Raw genomic sequence first — 25,146 nt, 5'->3', positions numbered from 1 at the left:
TTTTCTGAAAAATATTTTCCTTGATCTCTTGTTAAAGATTTTATCACATATGCTTTACTTTTTTCTACTTGTCTAAAATGTCCCTGATGAGTAATTTGGGGATTTCAGGTGGTGAATGCCAAAAAGAAAACAAAGAAGAGAAGATACATCAACTCTGGAACAGTGAGTCTCTGGTTGTCTTGTCTTTATCTTTAAATTAAAATCTATATATTTATTTTGGTAGATTCTTATGTACTACTCATTTCTATATAAAAAAAACACACACACAACCAACACTATTAAATGGATTGAGTGTTTTTAATCAGTAGACTGAAGCAAATAGGACATAAACAATACAGCTACATTTATGTATATTACAGTTTATGGTCGCTGTCAGTGTCGGTCTGCATCAAGTTATGATTATTGTTATATTTTAGGGAATAGTTTATTTTCGTGCATTGGTTGGCCAGTGGTTGCCTAGAAACTGACTAGGCAAAAAGTCATTAGCTGCATTAACACAGACAATTAAAACAAATGAGTATGACTATTATCCACTTCTAACAATGTTTCTAATGTAGCACATCTGCAAATATGTTTGCTAAGGTTGGAGCTATGATATTTTGCAAACACACCTAAATGATAATCGAGTCTAGGTAGCATCTTAAATTTCTTTTGCTGTTTTTAACCAGAAGGTGAGGTTATGTACAGTATTATGCTGGAGATTTATGTGGTGGCTTTGTGTCAGTTTTGTTTGTGTCAGTGTTTTTGACTTTCCTGGCATATTTCTGATACAGAAAAAGGTCATCTGTCATCATGAAAGCTAATTAATCCTCCTACTATAAAAACGTTCTAGTAGACTGTGCTTACCATCAACTCAGCCAGTGTGTCTTGTATTAGGAATCAATAATAGGAACTATACAGACTTTTCCTTTTTCTTAAACCCACTTGTCTGGCAACAACTAATAAAAAACTAGTAGCCTGGACATAAATTCTGCTTGTCCCAGGTATCTGGTTTGGTGATTTGTATAGTCATTTATTACTGTACAGGTAATAAATCTCTACATTGGACTGTTGAGGCTGTTCCAGCTAGAATCCCTGCATTGATCTGAAGGGGTGAAAATCGTATAATTAGACACATGAATACTTCATCACTGTGGCTTAGTGATTAGCAGATTTGACTCACACCTTGAGGATTGGGGTTTGATTCTTGCCTCTCTTCGCATGTCCTCTCTGTGCTTTGGGAGTTTTTTTTTTCAGGTATTCTGGTTTCCCCCTAGTCCAAAGATATGCATTATTGGCTGATTGGCATCTCTAAATTGTCCAGAGTCCAGAGTATATGCGATTATAGGCCCTATGAATGGCACCCATCCAGGAAGTCACCTGCCTTGTGCTCCACGTTCCATGGGAAAGAGTCCAGGTTCCCTTTGACGCTTTATAGGATAATTGGTATAGAAATTGGTGCGGTGGTGGATGAAATACTCATATATCATTATAATAGCATAGTGACATTGACTCTCCCTTTGTAATAATGACAATACAAATTGGAGTGTCACAATATGGATAAAAATCCAACTGCAGTTTGTTTTTAGAGACAGATATGCCTTAAAATACACTTAGGAACCCATAATATGACATGGATAAAGATTATTTTGTACAAAATTGTCAGTTTTCATAAAGCAAATGCCAGGGTTGTGCCAGGATCACTATTGTTTGAGATTAGTTAGAATTCTCAAAGCACAGAAAATATTTTTACTAGCTGTTTTAGCAGTTTCAGTTTTCTGACGAATTGATTCTGCAGTTTTCTGTAACAACGATTGAAAAATGATCAATTGTGCAGTTCTTATACTAAAGAGCAGCAATTCAGATGTCTGTCTGTTTAACAATAAATAGCACGTTGTGTAGCAGATTGTCCATGTGGACCGTAATGTATACATATGTGTTGTAACTTTTGATTTCTCTCATTCCCAAGGTGACGTTGCTTTCATTCTCTGTTGAGGCGGAGCATACTTTTCTAGATTACATCAAAGCAGGGTGAGTACAAACGCTCATGCAAGACACAGTAAAGGGAACAATAATCCCCAATTTTGTTTTGAGCATTTTAAAAACTAGCATTAAATGGTGGATTCAAAAGATTCCGAAAAATAATCCAAACAAGAAAAGTGTGTCTGAACACAAAACATTAGTTTCTACTTTTAAATAGTAGCTCAATAGCAGAAGGTCACTGACATAGCTGACACTGTCTGGATATCACTGATAAGGAGAAGAAGCCAGACACAACAAACAGAGCTGCTACTATCAGTACACTTATCATCATTTTGTGTTGCCAGGTCTTCTTTAGCTTACTCTGATGAAAAGATAAAAAGAGCTTCAAAATTGAGGCTTTGATTGCAGAAAAAACACTAATCGGTTTGGCCCGTGCCTCCTAACACACTGATGTGCTCTGAAATTGATATTATTTGCTGTACTGCCTTTATTTATTTATTTATTTTTACCAGCATTCACCTCCTTACAGCTCTGCATTTTGTAGAAAATTATATTCTACTGATGATTAAGAAGACACCACATTAAAATGCAATTTAGTCATTTTTGGTTTCACATTATGCCATGCTCTAGCTTCACCTGTGCCTTCTGAATAAATAATAGCAGAATCAGAAGCATAATCAAATCGTATTTAGTATCTACAAATCATTACTCCTGGATAGGGTATTGCGCTGGAGCATGATATTTACAGTAAGCAAGTGAAAATATCTTCAATATTTGCTAATTTTTGTAATATTTCTTATTAGAAGATTATAATAATAAGATAAGATAAAATTAATAAGATTAATTTTGCTTCTTCGCTGAAAAAGAAAAAAAAATCTGAAAAAAAAGGTAATTGAATTAATCACATTATTTCCATGTGATTTAACTAAGTAACATAATAACACAAGTTTTCATTCATCCAACATGATTTCATCACATACTTTTAAAGCTCTGAATAAAATCGAACCACTGATCATACCTGAGCGTCAGACTCACAATGCTGGTGGTTTGTAACAGACACCTTACCACTGCATTATTCTACCATGTATGTTTAAAATGATTAAATGTAATACTATACAGAAAATTTCTGGGAAAAAATTCTGACGGACCAAATATTTATTTTTTAGTGTTTTTACAAATACATGCTTAAAGTTAATCACATGTTTGCCAATAAAGAAAAACTAGATTTGCTTTATTATAATTTTCTAATCTTAGAAATATTTTCTTTCTAAATTTTCTTTCTTAGAAATACTAGATAAGTTTGACTATATATTTTTTTGCAGTGTGTAATAAAAACAAAATAATGTAAAATAAATTAAACACACTCACGTACACAAACAACACACCAACCTTATCTAAATTAGTGTGTTGGTGATAACTGGCCTCACATTACTGTAGTTGGTAACAGCTCTAATGTGCTCTAATGTTTCTGCTAACTCAGTGGTGCATGTATCTCTTTATTGATCAGCAGCAGGCCTGATTTCTAAGCCATGCCTGGCGGTGTTTCACAGTTATACCTCACCTACTGACAGAATTCTACACTCACATTGTCACTGAAATGGGGTGAGGTAGCACAAAAGACATTTGACTGTGAAGGAAATGACTGACCTTTCACACTCAAACGAGCCATTGCAGACTGACACATTGCCCATGTGTATTGTTTGAGCATGATCTACACCACTAGGAAACCTGTCCTGTGTCCCCCTTTTTATGATTCCCATGCCTTTTGCTGTTTGGGCTAAAAATGCTGCTGAATTTCTTTCTATGGTGGACTTTAGATTTTTCATGCCACCGGTTGGTAGAGTAGAATGAAACACAAGCTGATTACAGTGTAGGATAAAATGAGAGAGAGAGAGAGAGAGAGAGAGAGAGAGAGAGAGAGAGAGAGAGAGAGAGAGAGAGAGAGAGAGAGTGAGATAGAGAGAGAGAATGCATGCATTTGTGTATGCATATGAGCTCACACAAAAAGGAACGAGAGAGAGAAAGGGGGATGAGAGAAAGAGTTTGTGTATACTTGCTGAGAGAGAAAGAGAAAGAGAGAGAGAGATAGAGATAGAGAGAGAGAGAGAGAGAGAGAGAGAGAGAGAGAGAGAGAGAGAGAGAGAGAGAGAGAGAGAGAGAGAGAGAGAGAGAATGCATGCATTTGTGTATGCATATGTGCTCTCACAAAAAGGAACGAGAGAGAGAAAGGGGGGTGAGAGAAAGAGTTTGTGTATACTTGCTGAGAGAGAGAGAGAGAGAGAGAGAGAGAGAGAGAGAGAGAGAGAGAGAGAGAGAGAGAGAGAGAGAGAGAGAGAGAGAGAGAGAGAGAGAGAGAGAGAGAGAGAGAGAGAGAGTTGAGTCATTGTAATTCCTTATTCCCCATATTTATCTTATGTACATTATTCCAAAACCCACTGACAGCTCTGTATAGGTAAATCATTACTCTCTGTTCCAACAACACGTCTCTAAGCTATGTGTAAAATTCATACTGTACTTATACAGAATGTGACATTCATAAATAAGACCAGAGAAATAAAAATCATCATAAGATTAGAATAGTGCGATGCCATGTCCTAAACAACTCATTTCAGTCAGAGCAGCTGGAATGTAGTTGGAGATATAACACAGATTAATGCACAAGTCTCTTGTGATAAAATGTGAAATAACCCAATAACACTTTAAAGAAGCCTGAGTTCTAGTAATGAAAATAAGTAAGTATACACAGATATATAAATAAACACTATTGTACTAACATCATGTTCTAACTGCATTGAACTGAAGAAGGAACAAAATAAACCACAATTAAAAGAACAGTGATGGCAAAAAATAAAATTTTCCTGAACATATTCAAGCAGACGAAAGTTTATCTTTGTGTTGTTTAAGAGTAACTTGTCACAAAGCAGTTTTAGAGAAACATCTAAATCATACATTTAATTTATACAGTTGTAAATTTATCCCTAATGAGCAAGCTAGAGATGATGATGGCAAGGACAAATTTCCTGAGACAAAATGATGAAGAAATCTTGAGTGAAAAGAGACTCAAAAGGGAACCCATCTTCATCTCGGTGGCACCAGACAGTGATTATAAATCATTTCCCTTCTATAACTGTGTACTACAGGGCCAAAAATTGTGCTTGCTTAAACCAAGTAAATTTGTTGGCAATATAAAAATGTTCATTTATATAGCCTTGAGTGTAAAACTGTTCGATTGTAGTCCAAAGCCAAATCTCTATCAATCACACCTAATAAAAATAAAGAAATGAATAAAAACTATTTAAATGCACACCGGCTTTTTAAACACTTGAGCCAATGAAGAAATGATGAATCCTTTATCAGTCCTTTAGAAATTGACACCCGAAATTTTCAAAGTAACGTTTGTTACAGTGGGATGAATCACAATCCATTATTAAAATCACTATATTTACTGTTAAGTTTGTATATTCATTAGCCTACATGGGTTTAATCCAAACTTCAATTGCTACAAAAAAGAAAAGAAAAGAAAGTAAAGAGCACAAGATGCTTAAACAACCCATTATAATGAGCTATAGGCAAACTTTTTTTTTTTTTTTTCATATGCTGTAATAGCATTGTAGTGTTTTGAGAATAAATGTGATATAACAATTTTATCATATAACAGATATGTGGACTTGCAGAAATTGATTGTTTTGTGTTAAAGCTGTCCAGATGTGTGCTTTATTATAGAGGACATATTTTATTACATATGCCACCCTAAGAAATGAGTACAGTGAATAATGTTTTTAATGAAGCATATTTTTATTATGTGTTTGTTTCTATTATATTTAATATAATATAATATTATATTAAATATTAAAAACAAAAAACAAAATACATGAGGATAAAAAACAGATACCATTGTAAAACCATCATCTCAAACAGACTTGCTTATGTGGTCAAAAACTTTTTTTCTCAAATCAAAAAAAAAAAAAAAAAAAAAAAAAAAACATGATATACATGGAATCTTTCTTCAGATCTAATCTCTACTGGCTTGCACTTTGGACAGCCATCAGCAATATTCAACCTCCATGAGCTCTGACATCCTCATACATTTATAATGGCCTGTTATAGGGGTTTGTGGGGAGCTAGCTGTGACAGGTGAAGGGAATAAATGATGGACAAGCACCTGCAATCAACAGCTAGGCTGTGTCTCCTGCTGACCTGACACTAGTACCCTGCTGGCTGGAATGAAAGAGGATGATTTCGCAGGTGTTGATACAGATTGTCCTTTGCAGATTGATTTGGTTGGAATCCACTGTGCAGCCGCTATCATAACAACTTAAAGAATGGTTTGGGTTTGGAAAAACTGTCCTAAATCCAAAGCAGATTCTGAAGGATGCCAGGACAGAGATGAACAAAGGCAGAGGATGCACAGTGGGAGAATGAACTAACACAATGTAGGCCCACAGGGAGCCTGTGATTGCACTAGTTTGCTCAATCAGATGGCCTCCGTGCTGAGGCGATATCCGGAGAGTTTACGCTTCGAGATGAGTTGGAGTTTGATATTAATGCTCACTGTCAAGGTGTTTTTGTGTTTCCAAGTGATACTTGTAGTCATTCCTTCTATTTCTCATCCATGTCTTGCTCCCTGTTTTCTAGCACTCAGATCCATTTCACCGTGGCTATTGATTTCACTGCTTCCAATGGTGAGAATTTTCTCCTGGAATTTTCTTCCTTGTTACTAGATTTATTTATTAACATTAAAACTCATCCGGAGCATTAAAGATAAGGATTTTCTCTGAGTAAATATCCACCTATTGTATATGAGCAAGCACTCAGAAATGTTAATTACAGACTAATGATGCATAGTCGATCTTACAGCACAGAAACAAAAGAAAACTCTAATCTGCATCTAAAATGTTACATGTGAACAAAAATAGATTTTTAAAACATTGTAATTGACTTTAAGAAGGATGATTAATGCTTTTCTTTGAGTAAAGAATCTCTTTACTCAACGAATTCACATGTAATAGAACGTAGTCACTTTAATTTAGTTAATAAATATGCATGAAGTTCTTTCAGTTTGAATAGAAAATAGTGCAAAGACGTGGCTGCCACCGAAATGCATAACTGTACATTTGGATCTCACGGGTTTCTATCGGGTCTTCCTTCTATAATGACGTGTTTCTATTCTATAAAGGTGCCATGTGTCAGTTGCATTATAATTATTATTATTTTTAAGGGGTGTATTTCCACCATTTTCTGCAACAGGTTATTCTCTGTAAAACAGAATGTTCTCATTGCTCATTTCTCTTCTCTAAGGAAACCCATCTCAGTCCACATCTCTCCATTATATGAACCCGTACCAGATGAACGCCTATGCTATGGCACTAAAGGCTGTCGGGGAGATCATCCAGGATTATGACAGTGATAAGATGTTCCCTGCGCTGGGCTTTGGTGCCAAACTACCCCCTGATGGCAGAGTGTCTCACGAGTTCCCCCTGGTAAGAGCTGCACTGCTCACTGATCATTACTGAATAGCCAAAGTATTAAAATATAATTTTTACAGTCCTGCATATTTGCATAATATGTGGATATTTTGTTCCCATTTTTGAGTTTCTCTGTTGTTATGTTTAAATTTTTGATGGTGTTGTTTGCAATCTTAAATATGTATGTGAAACTATTACTTTATATGACAAATTTCTTTGTTTACACTTAATATGTTTGTAGAGTTTTGTGCAAACCCATTATATTGCTTCAGAGTCTCAATACAGCATTCTTCATATCTGTGAACTAATACACTTAATTAATATTCTCTTCCTTTCTCTGTCTCTTCACTATACCCTCATTTGCACAATCCAGGCACTTTTTAATAAGTTCATATCTGTATTCGCTCACGGAGCATTACTCAACTATTCATTTATGCCTTGTGATGAGCAGATTGTTTATTATTGTCCTGTGCCGTTGATTGATTGACAGGATATCTCACTTTCCATATGATTTATTTAATATGTACATATTATGTTTGATCTCTTATTTTTAATTAAAGAATGGTAACATAGATAACCCATACTGTAATGGTATGGAGGGGATTCTAGAGGCGTACCACGAGAGTCTCAAGACGGTTCAGCTTTATGGACCGACTAACTTCTCCCCAGTCATCAATCACGTAGCGAGGTGAGTTTAAAAAAACAACAGCAATATGTTGCATCAATTTATACCATAGTGCTTGGCTATGATTGATTCATTTTCTATACCAGCATCTCTGAGAGTCACTCCAGCTGCAAGGTTCACATTATTGCAATAATATGGATGTGTCATTAAGTAAGGACTTAGAGACTAGTTTTTTGGAGGCTCCATATAAATTGTGCTCATTAAAATAGTGTAGCTTTCTCGGAGATGTTTATTTAGAGATTTTTAGAAGGATACTCCAGTTTCGGTGCATTTGCAGGTACAGTAAGCTGTTTGTTTAAGTTCAACACATAAAAGTAAAGAGAGTGTGAGGAAATGACTGTTTATAGTTTCTATAATACATGTGATAACAGGATCTAGCTTCTTTCACAGAAGTTTCTACTACAAAATAATTCAACACATCACAGGATATTTTAATTAATGAAAGCTGGCAGATTGGTGTGGAACAAGTCAAGTAAAACCCTTTTGGATGTGATGTTATGGAAAAAGATATCAGCTTTGGGGTGATGGTTACAAAACTCCTTAATGGTTGCATTGTTTTATATTCAGACTCATCTAAAAACTATCTCTGTTTGAATCATTTAAAAGTCATGGCAATAACAGTAATTAATAGTTGTGTTTGTACACAGAACACGAATAAAGAGAAAATTAAAGTGCCAGTCAAGTAGTAGGCTTGACACATGCTGTTGTTTGCTGCCCACTGACAGAAAAGTAATGCCTCTTGTAGTTAACTGAAATGAACGGGTGCTGTAGAGAGTGCCTAATCCTCTCGTCTAGCTTTTAATTAAACATGTCATTATGTGCCAGGCCTCGACAAGACAGAAAAGATATTACTTTATGGGACCTGATGGGACCCAGTGTCCATTTTTTTTGAAGGTCATTATCTTATACTAATGAGACAAGCTGACATTTTTTCTGAGTTGCATTCGTTTCAGTTTAAGGCTCAAGGAACAAATGACAGCATGCATGTCAAACCCGGCTGCTTGATTTTACATTAAGCACGTAAGACGAGATCACTGCCAGAAGCTGTGACACCAGAGAGATTTAATCTCCAGCTAGATCTTTTATAGTTTTGTAACATGCATGAACCGATTTGAATCACAGAATTTGATGATGATAAACAATGCAGAGGCTGAGATCAAGAGGCATCCAAGAGGAAAATGCATGGATTTCAGGCTGCCTGTGAAAAATGGATTATAACCGGGTTCACTGGTTTGTTTCATGATCTGTTTTTGCTCGTGTGATATATTAATGGTTAATCAGTGGAGTGTTAAACACATTCATTAAGCAATATAAGTCCTTCACTTTTTTAGGTGCGACACTTCTGTATACTTTGGAGTATGCTGATGCTTGGTTTCTTCTCTGTGTGGAACTGTGTGTATTAGATATGCGGCAGTAGTGGAAGACGGCTCACAGTACTTTGTGCTCCTCATAATCACAGATGGAGTTATATCAGACATGGCTCAGACCAAAGAAGCCATTGTCAAAGTGAGTATCTCTTAATTACATGTGTATATTTTCCTCCAACACACACACACACACGTGTGCACACACACATTCTCAAACAACTTCACACACACATATAACACACGTATATTTTCCTCAACCACACACACACATACATACTCAAACAACTTCACACACACACTCACACACACACACACACACACACCTCCTTCTAGCGGTTTCTCCTTCTTTGTTTACAAAACTGTCAGTGTTTCTGAGTTTATTGCATCATGTTAAAACAAAATGCCTTTACACGAAACTGTCTTCAGGAGGATTGAAAGCTCTCTCAGCAGCTACAACTTCAGAAGTTCTCTTGCCAGGAAAACTGCGTCCCTTCCATCAGTTACCCAGCAGACTGGATTTAAAGGGAATTTGCGACTGTTAGTCAAACCATTAGAACAGCCACACCTTCCTTTTAAGATCTTGTCTGCTGCTCTGTCTCTTCACATCCATCAGCATCGCTTTTCTGCCACCAGACTCAGACTAGGAGATTTAATACCATCCTTGATGAACAGTTCTATTTCTTTTTAAGGTTCTTAGACCTGTAAAACAGCAAATTAGATTTTTTAATGTCATATTAAATGTTTGTTTAAAAAATTAGAGAGGTTTTAACTTTCTTGTGATGCCTTCTCAAGCATGCTCAAGCATGAAGTTTGGGAGACAAACAAAGACTGTATTCATTAAAATGATCCTGTAGCACTCCTTATTAACTCCCTGGTGATTTAAATTAGGTCACTAGATTATATTTATATTTATGTGACAAACAGCTTCATGCACTTTCATTGTACCTAGATTAAGGTGGATCATATTCTGAACATGATTGAATAAGTGTTGAGTTACAGTATATTCTTCTTCTTCTTCTTCTTCTTCTTCTTCTTCTTCTTCTTCTTCTTCTTCTTCTTCTTCTTCATCTTTTCTCTAGCCAGTCTTTTTTTATGTGGAGTAAATTAAATTGGGCACTTTGCTATGTGAAGCTGTTCTCTTTTTCACAGCTGTTGGTTAAATTATGCAGAAGGATTTCCTGACCTGACAGTCCAAGGTGACAGAATCAGTGACTGCACCCTAATTCATTTGTTCCAGTTCGAATCCTGATTCTCTCTCTCTCTCTCTCTCTCTCTCTCTCTCTCTCTCTCTCTCTCTCTCTCTCTCTCTCTCTCTCTTTCTCTTTCTGCCCCACTTCCAAGGACTCATTTATATCCTTAAGTTTCACCACATATTTAAAAGGATTGCTCTGATACCATTTGTTCTTTGTGCTCATTTATTGATGAAAGATTGGAGTAGTTGACCATGAAAATTCATATAATGAATGAGCAGAATAGGGGTATTGTGTCAATAGGGGTACATGCCAATATTTTTGTTTTTGCACCCTTCTGTCAGGGTTAATACATTATAAGATCATGGTGATGATTTGAATGTGTTTTTTAATTACTCTATGTTTATTGTACTTTAGATGTAACTGAATAGATATGTTGATGTTCACTGTGTGAGATTCAGAATGTCAGTACCAGCAAAAAAGAGAGACTGAGCAATGAAAAAGCTTGTGGCATTGCCATAGGGGCAGTAAAAAAGTTGTGTGTGTGTATGTGTGTGTGTGTGTGTTTTCTTTTCTTTGTGATGAACTCTAGCCCCTGAAAGCTTTTCCAAGAACACTGACCTACTTTCACCATCAATTTCTTGTTTCATTTGCCAAAAAGTATTCTGGCAGTGTCTGAACAAATCCATTCCAAAACTTGTGCAGCTTTCTCAATTTATCTTTTGACCTCTCATCAAATTGTTTTGCATCATTTCTGTTTTATTGGCCATCCTTTCTATAATTTATAGATGTAACTGCAAGCTTTAATCACAATTACTATGAAATTTGTTCAATTTAATAGCTTGGAAACTGGAAATCATCCGTATATTGTAAAATTCTGCAGCTCTGCCTATTGACTTTATTTGATTAGGGATTAGTGAGTGAGAAATTGCCAGTGTCTTCGCCCGGTATACAAATCATTTGACTGAAATTTCTAAGTATTAGCTGATTTTGATTCTTTCTATGTTTTTCCTGGTTTCTAGCAAACTATATAATCATGCAAATGGGTTAATCATCTTGTTTTACAGCAAATACATTTTTTGTAGATTTATTTACACCTGTACATATAATCATTCATGCAATTATCTAATCAGTCAGTTGTGCAGCTGCAGTGCAGAAAATCCTGCAGATATGGTTCTGTAGCTTTGGGTAATGTTCACAGCAACCATCAAAAATGTGATCTCAGTGATTTTAACTGTGGTGCCAGAACTGCTGATCTTCAGGAAGTTTCACACAGTCTCTAGAGTTTAGTGAGAATGGTGCAATAAAGAAAAAGCAGCAGTTCTGTAAATGAAAACTCCTTGTTGATGAGACAGGTCAGCTGAGAAATGCCAGACTGCTTCGAGCTGACAGAAAAACTACAGTAACTCAGATAACCATTAAGGTTAACTCAATTAACTCAACTCAGGCAATTCAGAATGTACAACACACTGATTCTTGAGGCAGATAACTATATGAGGTTCCAATTCTTCTGAGGCTACAGTGCACACAGAAACACAATTGGTAGCTCAATGGTTAAGATGCTGGACTACTGATCAGAAGGTCATATTTTGACTTCCAGGACCACCAAGTAGCCACTCTAAGGCCCTTAAGCATCAGTTGCTTAGTTGTATAAACTAAATGTAAGTTAGTCTGGATAAGGGTGTCTGCAAAATGCCATATATGTAGTTGAAGATTGAAAAATATGGCACCAATAGCATAAAACCATGAATCCAACCTGCCTTGAGTCAACAGTACAGGCTGGTGTTTTCATGGCACACTCTGAGTGACTAAATACCAATTAATCAATCACCACTTGCCACTGTGTCCATCTCTTCATGGGCACAAATGAACCATCTTCTAATGGCTCCATCCAGCGTAATAAAGCACCATGGTGCAAAGCAAAAGTTATTTCAAACTTCTTTCATGAACATGATGATAAGTTTTAAAGCATTCTTAGTTCTTTGTTTCCTTTGGGATGTTGTAGAACAGAGGATTAGCTGCATGAAAGTGTACCTAAAATCCTCAGGAATTGTGTGATGTAATCAACTCATCATGGACCAGAATCTCAAAGGAATGTTTCTAAAATCTTGTAGAACCAAAGCCTTTAAGAGTTGAGGCTGTTCTAAGAGAAATAGAGGCAATACCCAGTATAAGTATAATGTTCCTTATAAAGTGCTCAGCTCAGTGAGTGTAGATTTATATATACTGTTCATTTAGAATTATTAACCTTATTATATTAGTCTTATGATTCTTGCTCTTATTATAAGAAGTATTACATTTCCTGAGCAGTATTACAGTTACATATAGTATGTCATATATGAATAGGAATAACAGACAATAGGCAGCAAATTGCTAAGCATTTCTGTCAATATATTATTTTATCATATCAGACATTTTCTAAATTCAATAACATACAAATGCCATATTTCAATAACATACAAATGATTTCATCTCTGGAACACACACATTGACGTTATGTGTTGTAATATATACATTCTGTATTCCTTTTTTTCTCTACACCTTGTTGCAGTGTTCTTTCTTTTTATTTTTCTGAATCAAATCAAATTATTACAGAGTTAAGCTAAAGGCAATTAAATCTGGACTTGTTATAGCCACTTAATGTTTAATTGTGCTTGATTAAGTCCCACAGATGTCTGTGCTTGGCTACTGGCTTGTGATTTTGTGAGCTAATGACTGACTCATCTGAGTGATTGAAAGGACTGAAAACAGGGTTGTGTGTGTTTTGTGACTATGGGGTTGTGCCTCCTGTTAATTTTGATTGCATGTTTATGCAGTTCCATCTAGAGCTCATAGACCTCTTCTAGTCTTAATTTTGTATTGAAGGAAAATAATCAAATGTTCTATTATTCCCTTTTAGAGGAGTTAACAGAGTATTTTCCCATTTTTTCCTTCCAATAATGGACAGTCTTGGCAGTTAAGCACCATATTACCTACAGATACAGCACCTATACTCAAACTGAATAACACATTAATGTAATGACACTTCTTCTAAAAAGAAAAACACCTCCTGATGTCATTTGGCCTAATGATATTCCTTTATTCAATAAAAGCATTAATAATAAGTGACGTGACATACGGCTAAGTATTGTGACCCATACTCAGAATTTGTTCTCTGCATTTAACCCATCCAAAGTGCACACACACAGCAGTGAACACACACACACCGTGAACACACACCCGGAGCAGTGGGCAGCCATTCATGCTACGGCGCCCGGGGAGCAGTTGGGGGGTTCAGTGCCTTGCTCAAGGGCACCTCATTCGTGGCCGGCCTGAGACTCAAACCCACAACCTTAGGGTTAGGAGTCAAACTCTCTAACTATTAGGCCACGACTTCCGCATTAGATAGTAATGGGGAAATTGTTAATGAATTTCATGTGGCTAATTTCTCCTTTGATGACAGAAGTTACAACCATTGTGAATTGTATAGCTTTAAATATTATTATTATTTTTTTTAAGATCATTTGTTAAAACTTTTTAGTTATTCTTCAGAGCGTGTTTGCAGAAGTTGACTTCTTTAAATCCAGAGCTGTGTTCCTTTCAGACAATTCAGACCTTGAACTTTTTTTATTGTTTCAAGCAAGGCGCAGTGTTAATTCTAGTGTCACTTTTTGACAATATACTACACAATTTAAAACAAGCTGTCTTACAAGAATGTACAGTTGCTCAGTCTGCTTCTCATTCAAACCCTGAGCATGTTTTTAAAAGGGAAACAAATTGTGATTGTTAGGTTAACCCTGTCCCTGATATGCAAATCCCATCATGCATTGGGGCCTACAAACATGGCTTCTACAAACATGAGTCCACATCCTTGAACAGATATTATTGATCATGAGTTTGCCAAATGTGTTGGGCAGCTTGTTACTTGTTTAATAAATCTGCCCTACCTGCCTTGCCCTACAACTGTCTCTTGTGACAGTGATGAATCCAATTAGGAGTATTCATGAAGTAATATATGGGCAACATCCTAGACTCTTATTAGATGTTAATTACACTGTTTTTTTTTCTTATTCATTTAACATTGTTTTATTTGTTTCTCTCTTGCTTTTATGTTACACCATATTACATTTGACAGGAAATTTAATATAGTCTGCATTTTCTCTTAAAACCTTTTGGACTTAAAGGCCAGTGCTTGTGTTTAAATGTGGTGGTCTAGATACTAATGAAAGACTAAATCTCTGATGCTTTCTTCTCAAGAAATATTCTGGCAAACAATTCATATTCCACAGTTTATAGTCACTATGTTCAAATTTATGCACTGATTGTGACTGATTAACATCCAATTAAATGTGTGTTCTTGTATTAGGATTAATTTGGATGTTTCTAATGATTGATATTTATTAAAATCATTACCAGTTTTCCCTCAGTACATTTCTGTCACTCTTAATTTCTTTCCCCTTACAGGCTGCTAAACTCCCAATGTCCATTATAATTGTTGGAGTCGGCCAGGCTGAGTTTGATGGTAAGAATGAAGGTCACTTTGCATCCTTAATGTTTGTCACTTCAGACATCAGTCTCCATAAATATTTAGCACTCCAACATTAAACCTGAGTTTTTGCAGTCATGCTTCCAGGATTAGAGCCAAATAAAGAGTGATTTTTGGGGTTAGACATCCTCTAATTGTGGAGGTTTGGAAGTTTTGGATAATAAGCAGATGTCAACCTGCTGGATTTGCAATAAGTTCACAGCTGTTGAATGTAATGAGCATGGAGCACCATCTGCCTCCAGTGCTTATTTACAATACATTCAGGAGAAAACTCTTTTTTCTCTTTTAATTTGGCATGTTGACATGGTAATATGATGATATGATGACACTTATGATAAACTTATCTTTTCAGCCATGGTTGAGTTGGATGGTGACGACATCAGAATATCTTCAAGAGGGAAGCTGGCAGAAAGAGACATTGTTCAGGTAGTATTGCTCATAGTGTTTGTACTACATAAAGCCACTTAGACTTAAATAAATGCTTTTTTAAAAAGGTTCTCTTGGATTTTTCTTGGACACCATTTTGTCTCAATATAAATAAAAAAAAAAAAGAAAAAAGAAGCATTGCACAACCCCAATTATTTCCATAAAACTTGAAAAAGGGAACTACATATGAGCCGTTGTGTTTTCACAAAAGGTTCAGAGCCTTTAATTATACTGTATGATTCTAGAGAACTATGGAAACATCTTACATCTAATATAGAATTAAATCTGTTCACACAAACTATGAGGTGGTCTGAGGGATTGCATTTTAGTCACATGTTTTTGTCATGGTTATATTGAAATTGACACTAAACTGCATTACCCATCAGCCCTAGCATTTCACATGTCCCAGTGATCACTCATACCTGTTCAGTTTTTCCCCGCGATCAACATCATTTTTTAAGTGGGCAAGCTTTTAGTCATAATTGTGTGTTCCTCAGCATTGCTTAGTCTGACTGTTCTTTTGTGTTTATGTTATGGTTTATGTTTTATGGCATTAGTTATTTGTGTTATACTAATAATCAAATAAAATCTTGCATTTACCTCTGCTTACTTCTCGTTTGTGACACTTGTACATGTATATTTATCTGTCTCTCTATGCATTTAGAAATGTTTGACCCCTGACAGTAGGTGATGCCACGTGATTGATTAGAACAAGAGGGCTTGAATGGAGGCTTTTTGTCTATTTAGAAATATGCTTTCACAAGGTTTAGGGGTGGATTGTATTTTATGATTTACTTAATTGCACCAACCACAAATCCAACCACATTGCACTTGCTCATTTAAAACGAACTGTTCATTGTGTCACTACAGTTTGTGCCATTCCGGGACTACATGGACCGGACAGGGAACCATGTCCTCAGCATGGCGCGGCTAGCCAAAGATGTCCTAGCGGAGATCCCTGATCAGTTAATCTCTTACATGAAATCAAAAGGCATCAAACCCAACCAGACTCCACCAGACTGTAGTCCTGCTGTGCTTAGCCCAACCTCCAATATCTGAGTTTACACAGTCCCAGTTCAGACAAGACAAAACAGGCCTTACCTCCAGGCTTCCCTCTTCATATCTGGATCTTTTCACAACCTAACAGGCATTCTCTCTACAAGTGGACATACTATACAGCACAAATAATCAAGTATTGGCCACAGGGTAAGACTCACACTCCATACCGTGTCTGAACAACGACCAGCGACTCTTTTAGTGTTTATATGCTCTTTGTGTGGCAAGAACCCTTTGATTCTTTATGAAAAAATATCTCAATACTTGGACAGGACCTGGATATTCTTTCAAGCGTAGTTAACGTTCTCATTTTGGAGTTTGTTCAGTGTGTGTTGTACATACTGTAATCTGAGACTTATAGACTTCTATTTAGGAGTCTGTACTGTATATCGTAAATAAGAGATGCTCTCCAGAGGCAATTGCTGCGTTTCTTCATTTGTTTTCTGCTTGCGCGGCACAGCCGCATCAGGAAAGGTTTATACAGTACAGTAAGTGTACAATAGTTTTAGGACAGAGTCATATTCCAATGTGTGGCAGCCACCTTTGTAAATATATGATAAAAAGAGAATAATTTAGGCAACTACTAGTGGTTACAGTAAGATATCAGTTAATTTTAACTACACAATGCCCTTGAAAGGATTGCAATATAGTAGATTGTACACATTGTGTTCATTTTAAGATATGGTGTTTAAGGAATGGTGTTTTTAAGATTTGGAGAATTATTTGGAGAGTAACATTTTTGAAGGTGGCTCTCAGTGCAGACTTACTGTAGGTTACAGTTTTGAGAAATTATGGAAATATATTCAGGTATCAAAAGTTCATTTAACAAAACATATAAACCCAAGTGCATGAAAAGCACAAGTGTTTTCTTAACGCTTGAAAATTTCTAAAGCAACATAAATATATAACGTTATATATCACAGAATTTGCTTCAAGAGGCACACTTGTAGATCAGACTTACTAAAATCTTGCAGGTTCTTGATATCTTTGGTCATTTTTTTCATCTAAAATTACACAAAGGCTCATGCTGAACTCACTAGGCAAAACTGTAATCATTGTTAATATTCTTATTTCTAGTTTTTGACAGTTAAATCTAGATGAGTGTTAAGTTAGAATAGGTGCTTCCTGGGAGACTTACGGTGCATCAACACTCTCGATGAACAGCAGGGCTTAATCGCATTCACTGCCGCATTCTGATATACACATCTCCAACAATGCTGGAGTTTTACCTGCGATTTTTATGCATTTTTCTATTAAATTCTTCAGTGATAGCTGTGCAATAGATTATGAAAAGGCTAAACTCAAACTATTAGTGAACATAAATTGTGATCATTTAATTAGTTGCATGGAATTTTCCAATTCCATTCAACACTGGTTTCATATGATTTAGAGTGACCTTCAATTAGTCCATTAAATCAAAGGTCTGCTTGATAGAGTGACCTGTGCTCTTGAAATCCTGATCCTGGTTGATTCTTTCCCCGTCCCTATGTGATGATCTTTATTGATGTGTTAATATAAATTGGGTGCAATAACTCATGTCTCATAAATGTTTAATAAGGATATGCATGTTAAATAGCCTTATGTTATTACTATCTGCAAATAGCCTAGTCCTGAAAATGGTCTGGTAAACCTCAGAAAGTGTGTTTGATCAGAGTGGTAGGTTTACTTTAGAGGGTACCTTTTTCAACAACCAATTTTGTATTGGTTCAGTCACAATAAGCATGTATAGTATTCTGACTTATCTGGCCAATTGATATTATAAACAGTCATGCACATTATTTTGGTAAACGTTTACAATGGAAAGGCATGAATGATTTGTTAGTCATTCCAATGCATTTGCTCATTTTGGCTGTTTCAGATTTAGTCCACTTGTAATCTTTTTATTTTTTGGTCAGATTTGTTGTATAATAATTTGCCTTTAATGATTTCTTACAATGATTTGTGTACATTTTTGTTGTATAAACTCACAAGTCAAGTGATACCCGATTCAGTTCATAATGAAGAGGAGCAAACAATTCTTTCAGCACTAGATACTGACTTTCACTGACTTTTTCAAACAACGAACATCTGCTTGAGGAGATAATGACTGAAACATTATACAAGACATGTAGACACAAATCAGTACCAGACTGTTTTTCTTTGACATGATGCCACCCATCAAGTGCCAGTGCTTACTATATGAGATGTGCATGCTGGGACTAAAACAGTCTGACGGGTTTTGTGTAACCTGCTTCCTCCTTCTCGTATCTCAGCACTACAGTGAGAGGTCATCCATTGCAGCTTTTCAGCATGAAACAACTCATTGTTTTTGGCTTAATTATAATTTTTTGTGCTTTTCCCCTCTCTTTTCCACCTCTCTAGGTTTCAGTAAATATGCATGATGAACGGTTTTGCAAACCAACGTAAAGCATTGATGTTGTCATTTCCATGAATTTTGTGAAGTTTGTAATAGATTACATTAAAATGAATAATAATAATAAAAAAAAAGTTGCAACTTTTTATAAGCGTTATAAATATTGTTTGTTTGGTCATTGAAAATAAATGTTCAAGGCAGAAATAATCAATAGTAAACTCTGTTAAATCAAGAGTGCAGCAATTATACTGGAACCTGCATACTTTTGGTATTCTATTTTCCTTGGAAGATGAAAAAATGACTACTAGTCGCTTAGATAAATGTGTCAAAACGTCAGTCTTTTTATTTATCAGAAAGTTGTAAAATTTAATTTTTCTTTGGAAAGCTACTGCTGATGCATAGACATGAAGATACATTAGATCTTAGTTGGTAATAATTACCCTGCACACCAGTGTCTCTTAAATCAAAATAGTTTATTTATTTATTTATTTATTTATTTATTTATTTATTTGCCTGTTTTTCAGATGTGGTGTGCCAGCTGTTTGGTATGAAAAGGCATTTCTACAAAAGGGCTCTGACAAAACAACACGAGTGCTTCTTGATGCCATTTTTTTTTTTCAAAGGAACATTTTGATGGAATGCTCTGAAATGCAATAAATTGTTCAGGAACAAGTAAACTTTTAAAAAACAGAATAGATTAGTATTATTATTTTTATTTCGTTCTTTCTTTTATTAGATTTTTTTTTAAAGACAGTGGCCATTGTTAAATATTTTTCTCAGAACATATTCATGTGAAAAGTTTGAGCCCCAGTCTGAGCCCCATCCTCTCCTTGTCTTCCAGAATGTACCGTTTCTTTTTAAGATTTATTTCTGACTCGTCAGCTCTTTACCTGAAGAAGTAAGAGAAAAAACACTGCTGCACTGAATAAAAGAAAGTTTTCTCCCATCTCTCTCTCGCTCTCTCTCTCTCTCTCTCTCTCTCTCTCTCTCCCTCTTGGCAAGCACAAACAAAATCTTCTAATGACAGCCTTTTGTCAAACCATTCAGACCATTCATCCAGGCAGGAATCCCAGTTCAGTGTCCAGTCTCTCTGCAGATGTTCTATACTGAGAAGCTCATTTAAATCACTCTTTATTGTTTACAGTGTGGCTGATATATGGTGTATGGCAAAGACTTTTGATTAGCAGTGTGTAAAGGTCAAAGCCAAGCACTTTCTGGTATTCATGCATAATTACTTTGACTGTTTATTTGTGTATAATGCCCCAGAAAGCATTCATTTTCAACACCACCACCAGGTTTTTATAAAGCTTAAGACTGATATGCAAAGAGAAAATTGTTGATAAGTTGATTTGTTCATCTGGAACATGCTGAATAAGTTCTTGATGAGAATGAGAAAAGATATTTGATACAGAATGAGGGAAGATATATCATATGTAACATGTTGCATAGACATTGATATGATCACATATCATTAGGCATTAAATCTTATACTGTAATTGTGCAAATAATAAACAATTAGCCATTAATCCAGTTACTTAAGCTAAGTGACAGTTATAAGCTGGTGGCTTTGTGATAATGTCGGGGACAGTTATTTCACTAACAAGAGATAATAGTCAAGAGTCATTGCAAATCAGTACAAAGTTATGCTTATACTATGATGAATCATCTGATTGATGAGAGTCATCTCTTCCAGGATGACCTTCTCTAAATGCAGTACACAATGAATCAATGAAAGTTTTGATCAAAAACATATGCCAAAACCCTCACTAGTCTATTTCAATCCAACAAAAATGCAGGATTTTGGACACTCTGGCATTTGGCTCTTATCCAGAGCGACTTACAGACGTACTTTTGAAGTCCCTATCAGTGAATAGATTGATAATGGTTCACTGGATCACGGACTAAGAATATCATCACTCAAGACAAGCACACAGACACCTTTTTTTAAACTGCTAGTTTAAGTATTTAGGAAAGCGATTTGATATGCCATTTGAAGTCTCAGAGTCTCAGCTGTTTGGACATCTAGGGGAAGTTCATTTCACCAGCTAGGTTCAAAGTCTTCATATGTACCCTTCTTGTACCATAAGACATGGTGGGATGCTGGGACGCTGGGCTGAAGTATCAGGGGGAGTTTGGTGCAGTGCTGTGTGTGATAAGTGCTTTGAAGTAAGTGGGTTCTGGCCTGTTTTTGGCTTTGTAGGCATGCATCAGTGTATTAAATTTATTGAGGGCAACTATAAGAAGCCAGTGAAGAAATCAGTGCAATGGGGTGGTGTGGGAGAATTTTAGAAAACAACATGGTATCAGTTCAAACACAGCTGTATCAGTTGCAAAGGTTGTGTGGTACTCAGAAGCAAACCTGCCTAGAGCAAGTTGCAGTGGTCCAATCTTGGAACGACACGGGACTGAGTAAGCATCTGAGTGGTCTGTGTGGAAGATAAATTGATGAATCCTTTGCACCACCAGTAAAAGAAAGAACCATGTTCAACCCTCCAGTACAGTTTAAGATCCCACAATGCATTTTAACTTGTTTTAATGTCCCAAAACTTTCCTAAACACCTTCCACTTGTTGGTTTTTGATTTGTGATCTGTCTAAATCTCCTTTTAATTTGTGATCTGGGATGTTGTCTATAACAGTCCATAAATATTAGCAACTGTGAACCAGTGACGTTGATTTAAGCCTGTAATATCTGTAGTGTCATGTCCTAGTTAGATGTTTTGCTAAAGGGGAAAATTTCAAACAATCCACAATGTTACAAACACTACTGCTCCTTATCAAAATGGCCAAGAGCCACTAATGCTTTTAAAGCACAATAAAGAAAAGCACTCAAAGACGGAGAAGTGAAACAGGCCAATGCTGTATACTGGGATCTAGGGCAATCGAATTCTAAAAATAAACAGTAATAATACGTGTTAAACTCTCTGTAATACATGTTGTCATACCTCATTCCTGTACTCATAAATATCTCTCAGTTTAAATGTCTGCAATGATCAAATCAACATCTATACACTATTATTCTGTTATGTTGTTGTGTAATGGGCTAAATATGGTCTGAAGGAGCTGAAGGATAAATGTTCGTAATACAGGAGATAATACACACTTTTATTTAAAATGAATTGAATATACTGTCTGACAATCAGTTGCTAGACTACTCAATAGATAGGTCAAAACCCTTCTATACTGTCATGATATATTTGAGATGATTTAAAATAAAAGCCATATTTTGCCGCTTAATAAAATTATAAAGTATATACAAATTGATATATTTTATACTCAAGCAGGTTTTTGTTATAAACACCTTAGATAGAAGAAATGGCATGTAAATAAAGCTAGTCGAATAGTGTCTTATGATTTATAGGTCTCACTTTGTCTAATTACAAAACATTTACGGGAATTTGTCTGACGTGATAACTCTGTGCACCTTATAGAAGAGACAAGACGCATAGAGTTAACACAAACACCCAGGCAAAGGCGTGAGAGAGACAGAGAGACAGACACAGATATGACACAATAGGAGAAAAAGTGAGTGATCTGAAATGCCCGTGTGTTTCTTGTAATTATTATGAATTCTCTTTAGTGTTACTGTCACAGCACACTCATTTTCAACACCCAACAGGAGGAATGTGTTTTATTCAGATACCAATTTCTTTTGGTAACTGGATATAAAATGAAAAGAGGTGGACTGCATAACAATAAGATTTACATAGCTGATATGAGTTCAATAAATGTGAACATTAACAGTAACTAGGGCTTGTGCTATATCAAATAATGTTTTAGCTCCACACGGTTCAAAATATACGGAGTAGGTGATCAATTCCATTTCATGAGAATGAAAAGAAAAAGGAATGAGAAGTCATCCAAATAATGAATAATGATGTGTAAAGACAAACACACTGTGCATTGCAGTGCCACCGGCAGGTGTATGAATAATGATGAACCTAATGATGGATGTGAACAGGCCAGCGCTGATTGCAAAAACTCCATGGATATAATGTACGTTACATGCTGAAATGGTCCATTAAGTCAACTGTAATTACTTAAACTGAGATCATGGCATTGTTTCTTTAGAACATGGTACAGCTGGAACATTAACAGTACTTTCACTGCAATCGTCTTGAATATAATCAGATTTTCTATTATTTCCTATTACATTTTCCAATTACAATTATCCAAATATAAGATTATTAAGCCTGTTTCTAGACTTTTTGTGAATTTATAAGCTGTACTTTTTTTGTTCTGCTGAACCAGTAGTAAAACAGTTTTCTATAGGAATTATTATTTTTTTTATAGACGTTCGTTAGGACCATCCAATTGTTGTCCAGTTATTATCTAAACCCTAGTAAATAAAACCATGAATTTGGAAACGGATGTACATTCTTTTGCCCACGACTGTATGTAATAAGCAAAAAAGAGCACTCAATCATTTTGTCCATATAAGCATATGGCAGAAATTGGAAAATAGAATAGCAATAGTCATCTTGTCAGACAAGCAGAATGTCTATGACTTCTAGGACTAATGGCTTTGGGCAACGTATGTTGCGGCATTGCAGTGTGTCTGGAGAATAGGGATGCTGTAAAACTTGCTGAGCTTGGAGGAGATTACTTCAAAGCTTTGCTGTAGTGTGCAGCTGCTGTAGATATTGGAAACTGCCAAGTTATTAATACAAATCCTGGAAGTATCACCAATTTAGATGTAAATTTAGATAATGTATAATGCATCAACCATAGACTTGAACAAGACACATAACTCTTAACATTTTCTTTTACTTAATTCGAAAATATACTTAGAATACTGTTACTGTAATTTACATTTTAAATGATTCCCTTTCCTTTTTAGTTGATCACTGATGTAACTATTAGTTATAAAGTAATTACTAAATAATATAGCCACAGATACGTCAACATTAGTAGACAGAATATACTGACATATGCTGCAATGCCTTTAATAATGAGTGTACAATCAATGTGTAGATTTTTCTATTTCAAAGGATTTTTTTCTTGGCACCACCTTCGAATCCTTGGCACCTCTTTCCCCAATCCCCCCTTTCCTTCCATGCATCCTTGCACATTATATATTGTGTCTTAATTTATGCTGTGTAAAAACCCCGATATACAGATTTTAAAATGTTAAGGCTTTGCAGTGAAGAGTGACACTGCCTTATTGATATGCCTGTGAACACACTCCCAACCCCTTGCTGAAATTTAGCTTGTAAGATGTCCTATTTTCAGAAGAAGTCTTGAGTTGCGTACCTCCGGTTGTGATAATGGTGCCGCTGTGCCGTGTCAAAGCAGAGAGAGGAGGGGAAGGAGAGGATAGACGAGCAATGCCGATGTGCCATTCTGACACTTATTTTCTGATTAGAGACCAGAGGGAGGTCCCTGTACAGATAGACTGATCAGTGCTGCAGTGTTAGTAACATTAATGCAATGATGGCAAACAAAACTGAGAAAGTGTTGAAGCTTAGACATGGTCAGAATTATACTGAGGGAATCAGTCTTTCCTGCTGCATCAACACAGGAAAATCAAATTTAAAAATATCAGAATCTTTGAAAATTTGGACATTTTTGTTATAGGAGCATGACACAGCATTCAAATGAAGCATATCTGCAGAATAATCAGTAAACATGAGATTTTTCTGGTGGCTGATTTTGCCTGGGTTTCCCCCTGGAACACTCCCACCTATGGCCTGGAAGCACTCACACTGCTGTGCCGCTCAGTAAAATGGTAAAAAGTAAAATGGTTTGAAACAAAGCCATTAGGTTTCACCCTGCTGCCCTGCTGTGGATAAAAGCCATATCTGCAGTTTGCCTTCATTTATCTTCCACTTTTCCAACACACCTTTAGATGTCTAGCTCTGCGTAGAAAGCAATCACAGTGGAAGTGAGTTATACCACGGGTAAAAACACAGCTGTAGGCTTTCAAACAATGTAATACAATCGATTTAAAAAAAAACAAGACAAAAAAAAAAGTTACAAAACCTGTTTAAACATGAGAGTTTTGTATACTGTAGCCACACTGATATTTAATATTCATCATTGTAATATATAATAAACATCAAAAGTACTAAAGCAGGTAAATACTGTACTACTGTAGTAGAAAAGCAACTATTCTCAAC

The 25,146-nt window shown here is 35.9% G+C and overlaps 1 protein-coding gene across 3 annotated transcripts in view; it reads left to right on the top strand.

Moving 5' to 3' along the window:
- The window catches only part of cpne5a (copine Va), a 76,059-nt gene extending 56,223 nt beyond the window's left edge, over window positions 1-19,836 (top strand). For 2 of the 3 annotated variants that reach the window (XM_060882247.1, XM_060882249.1), the window contains 9 exons: window positions 109-162; window positions 1,949-2,010; window positions 6,598-6,644; window positions 7,261-7,442; window positions 7,988-8,115; window positions 9,516-9,618; window positions 15,113-15,170; window positions 15,547-15,620; window positions 16,491-19,054. In XM_060882247.1, the coding sequence (XP_060738230.1) occupies window positions 109-162; window positions 1,949-2,010; window positions 6,598-6,644; window positions 7,261-7,442; window positions 7,988-8,115; window positions 9,516-9,618; window positions 15,113-15,170; window positions 15,547-15,620; window positions 16,491-16,679 (897 nt within the window). In that variant the 3' untranslated portion in view covers window positions 16,680-19,054. Of the gene's footprint in view, window positions 1-108; window positions 163-1,948; window positions 2,011-6,597; window positions 6,645-7,260; window positions 7,443-7,987; window positions 8,116-9,515; window positions 9,619-15,112; window positions 15,171-15,546; window positions 15,621-16,490; window positions 19,055-19,553 lie in introns of those variants that run through there. The other variant, XR_009649226.1, reaches the window with a different exon arrangement.
- Window positions 19,837-25,146: the final 5,310 nt, after the last annotated feature.

The sequence above is a fragment of the Tachysurus vachellii genome, chromosome 11 (genome assembly GCF_030014155.1).
Source record: "Tachysurus vachellii isolate PV-2020 chromosome 11, HZAU_Pvac_v1, whole genome shotgun sequence".
Taxonomy (NCBI): domain Eukaryota; kingdom Metazoa; phylum Chordata; class Actinopteri; order Siluriformes; family Bagridae; genus Tachysurus; species Tachysurus vachellii.
Note: the sequence above shows the minus strand (reverse complement) of the source record. Positions and strands in the feature narration are given on the sequence as shown.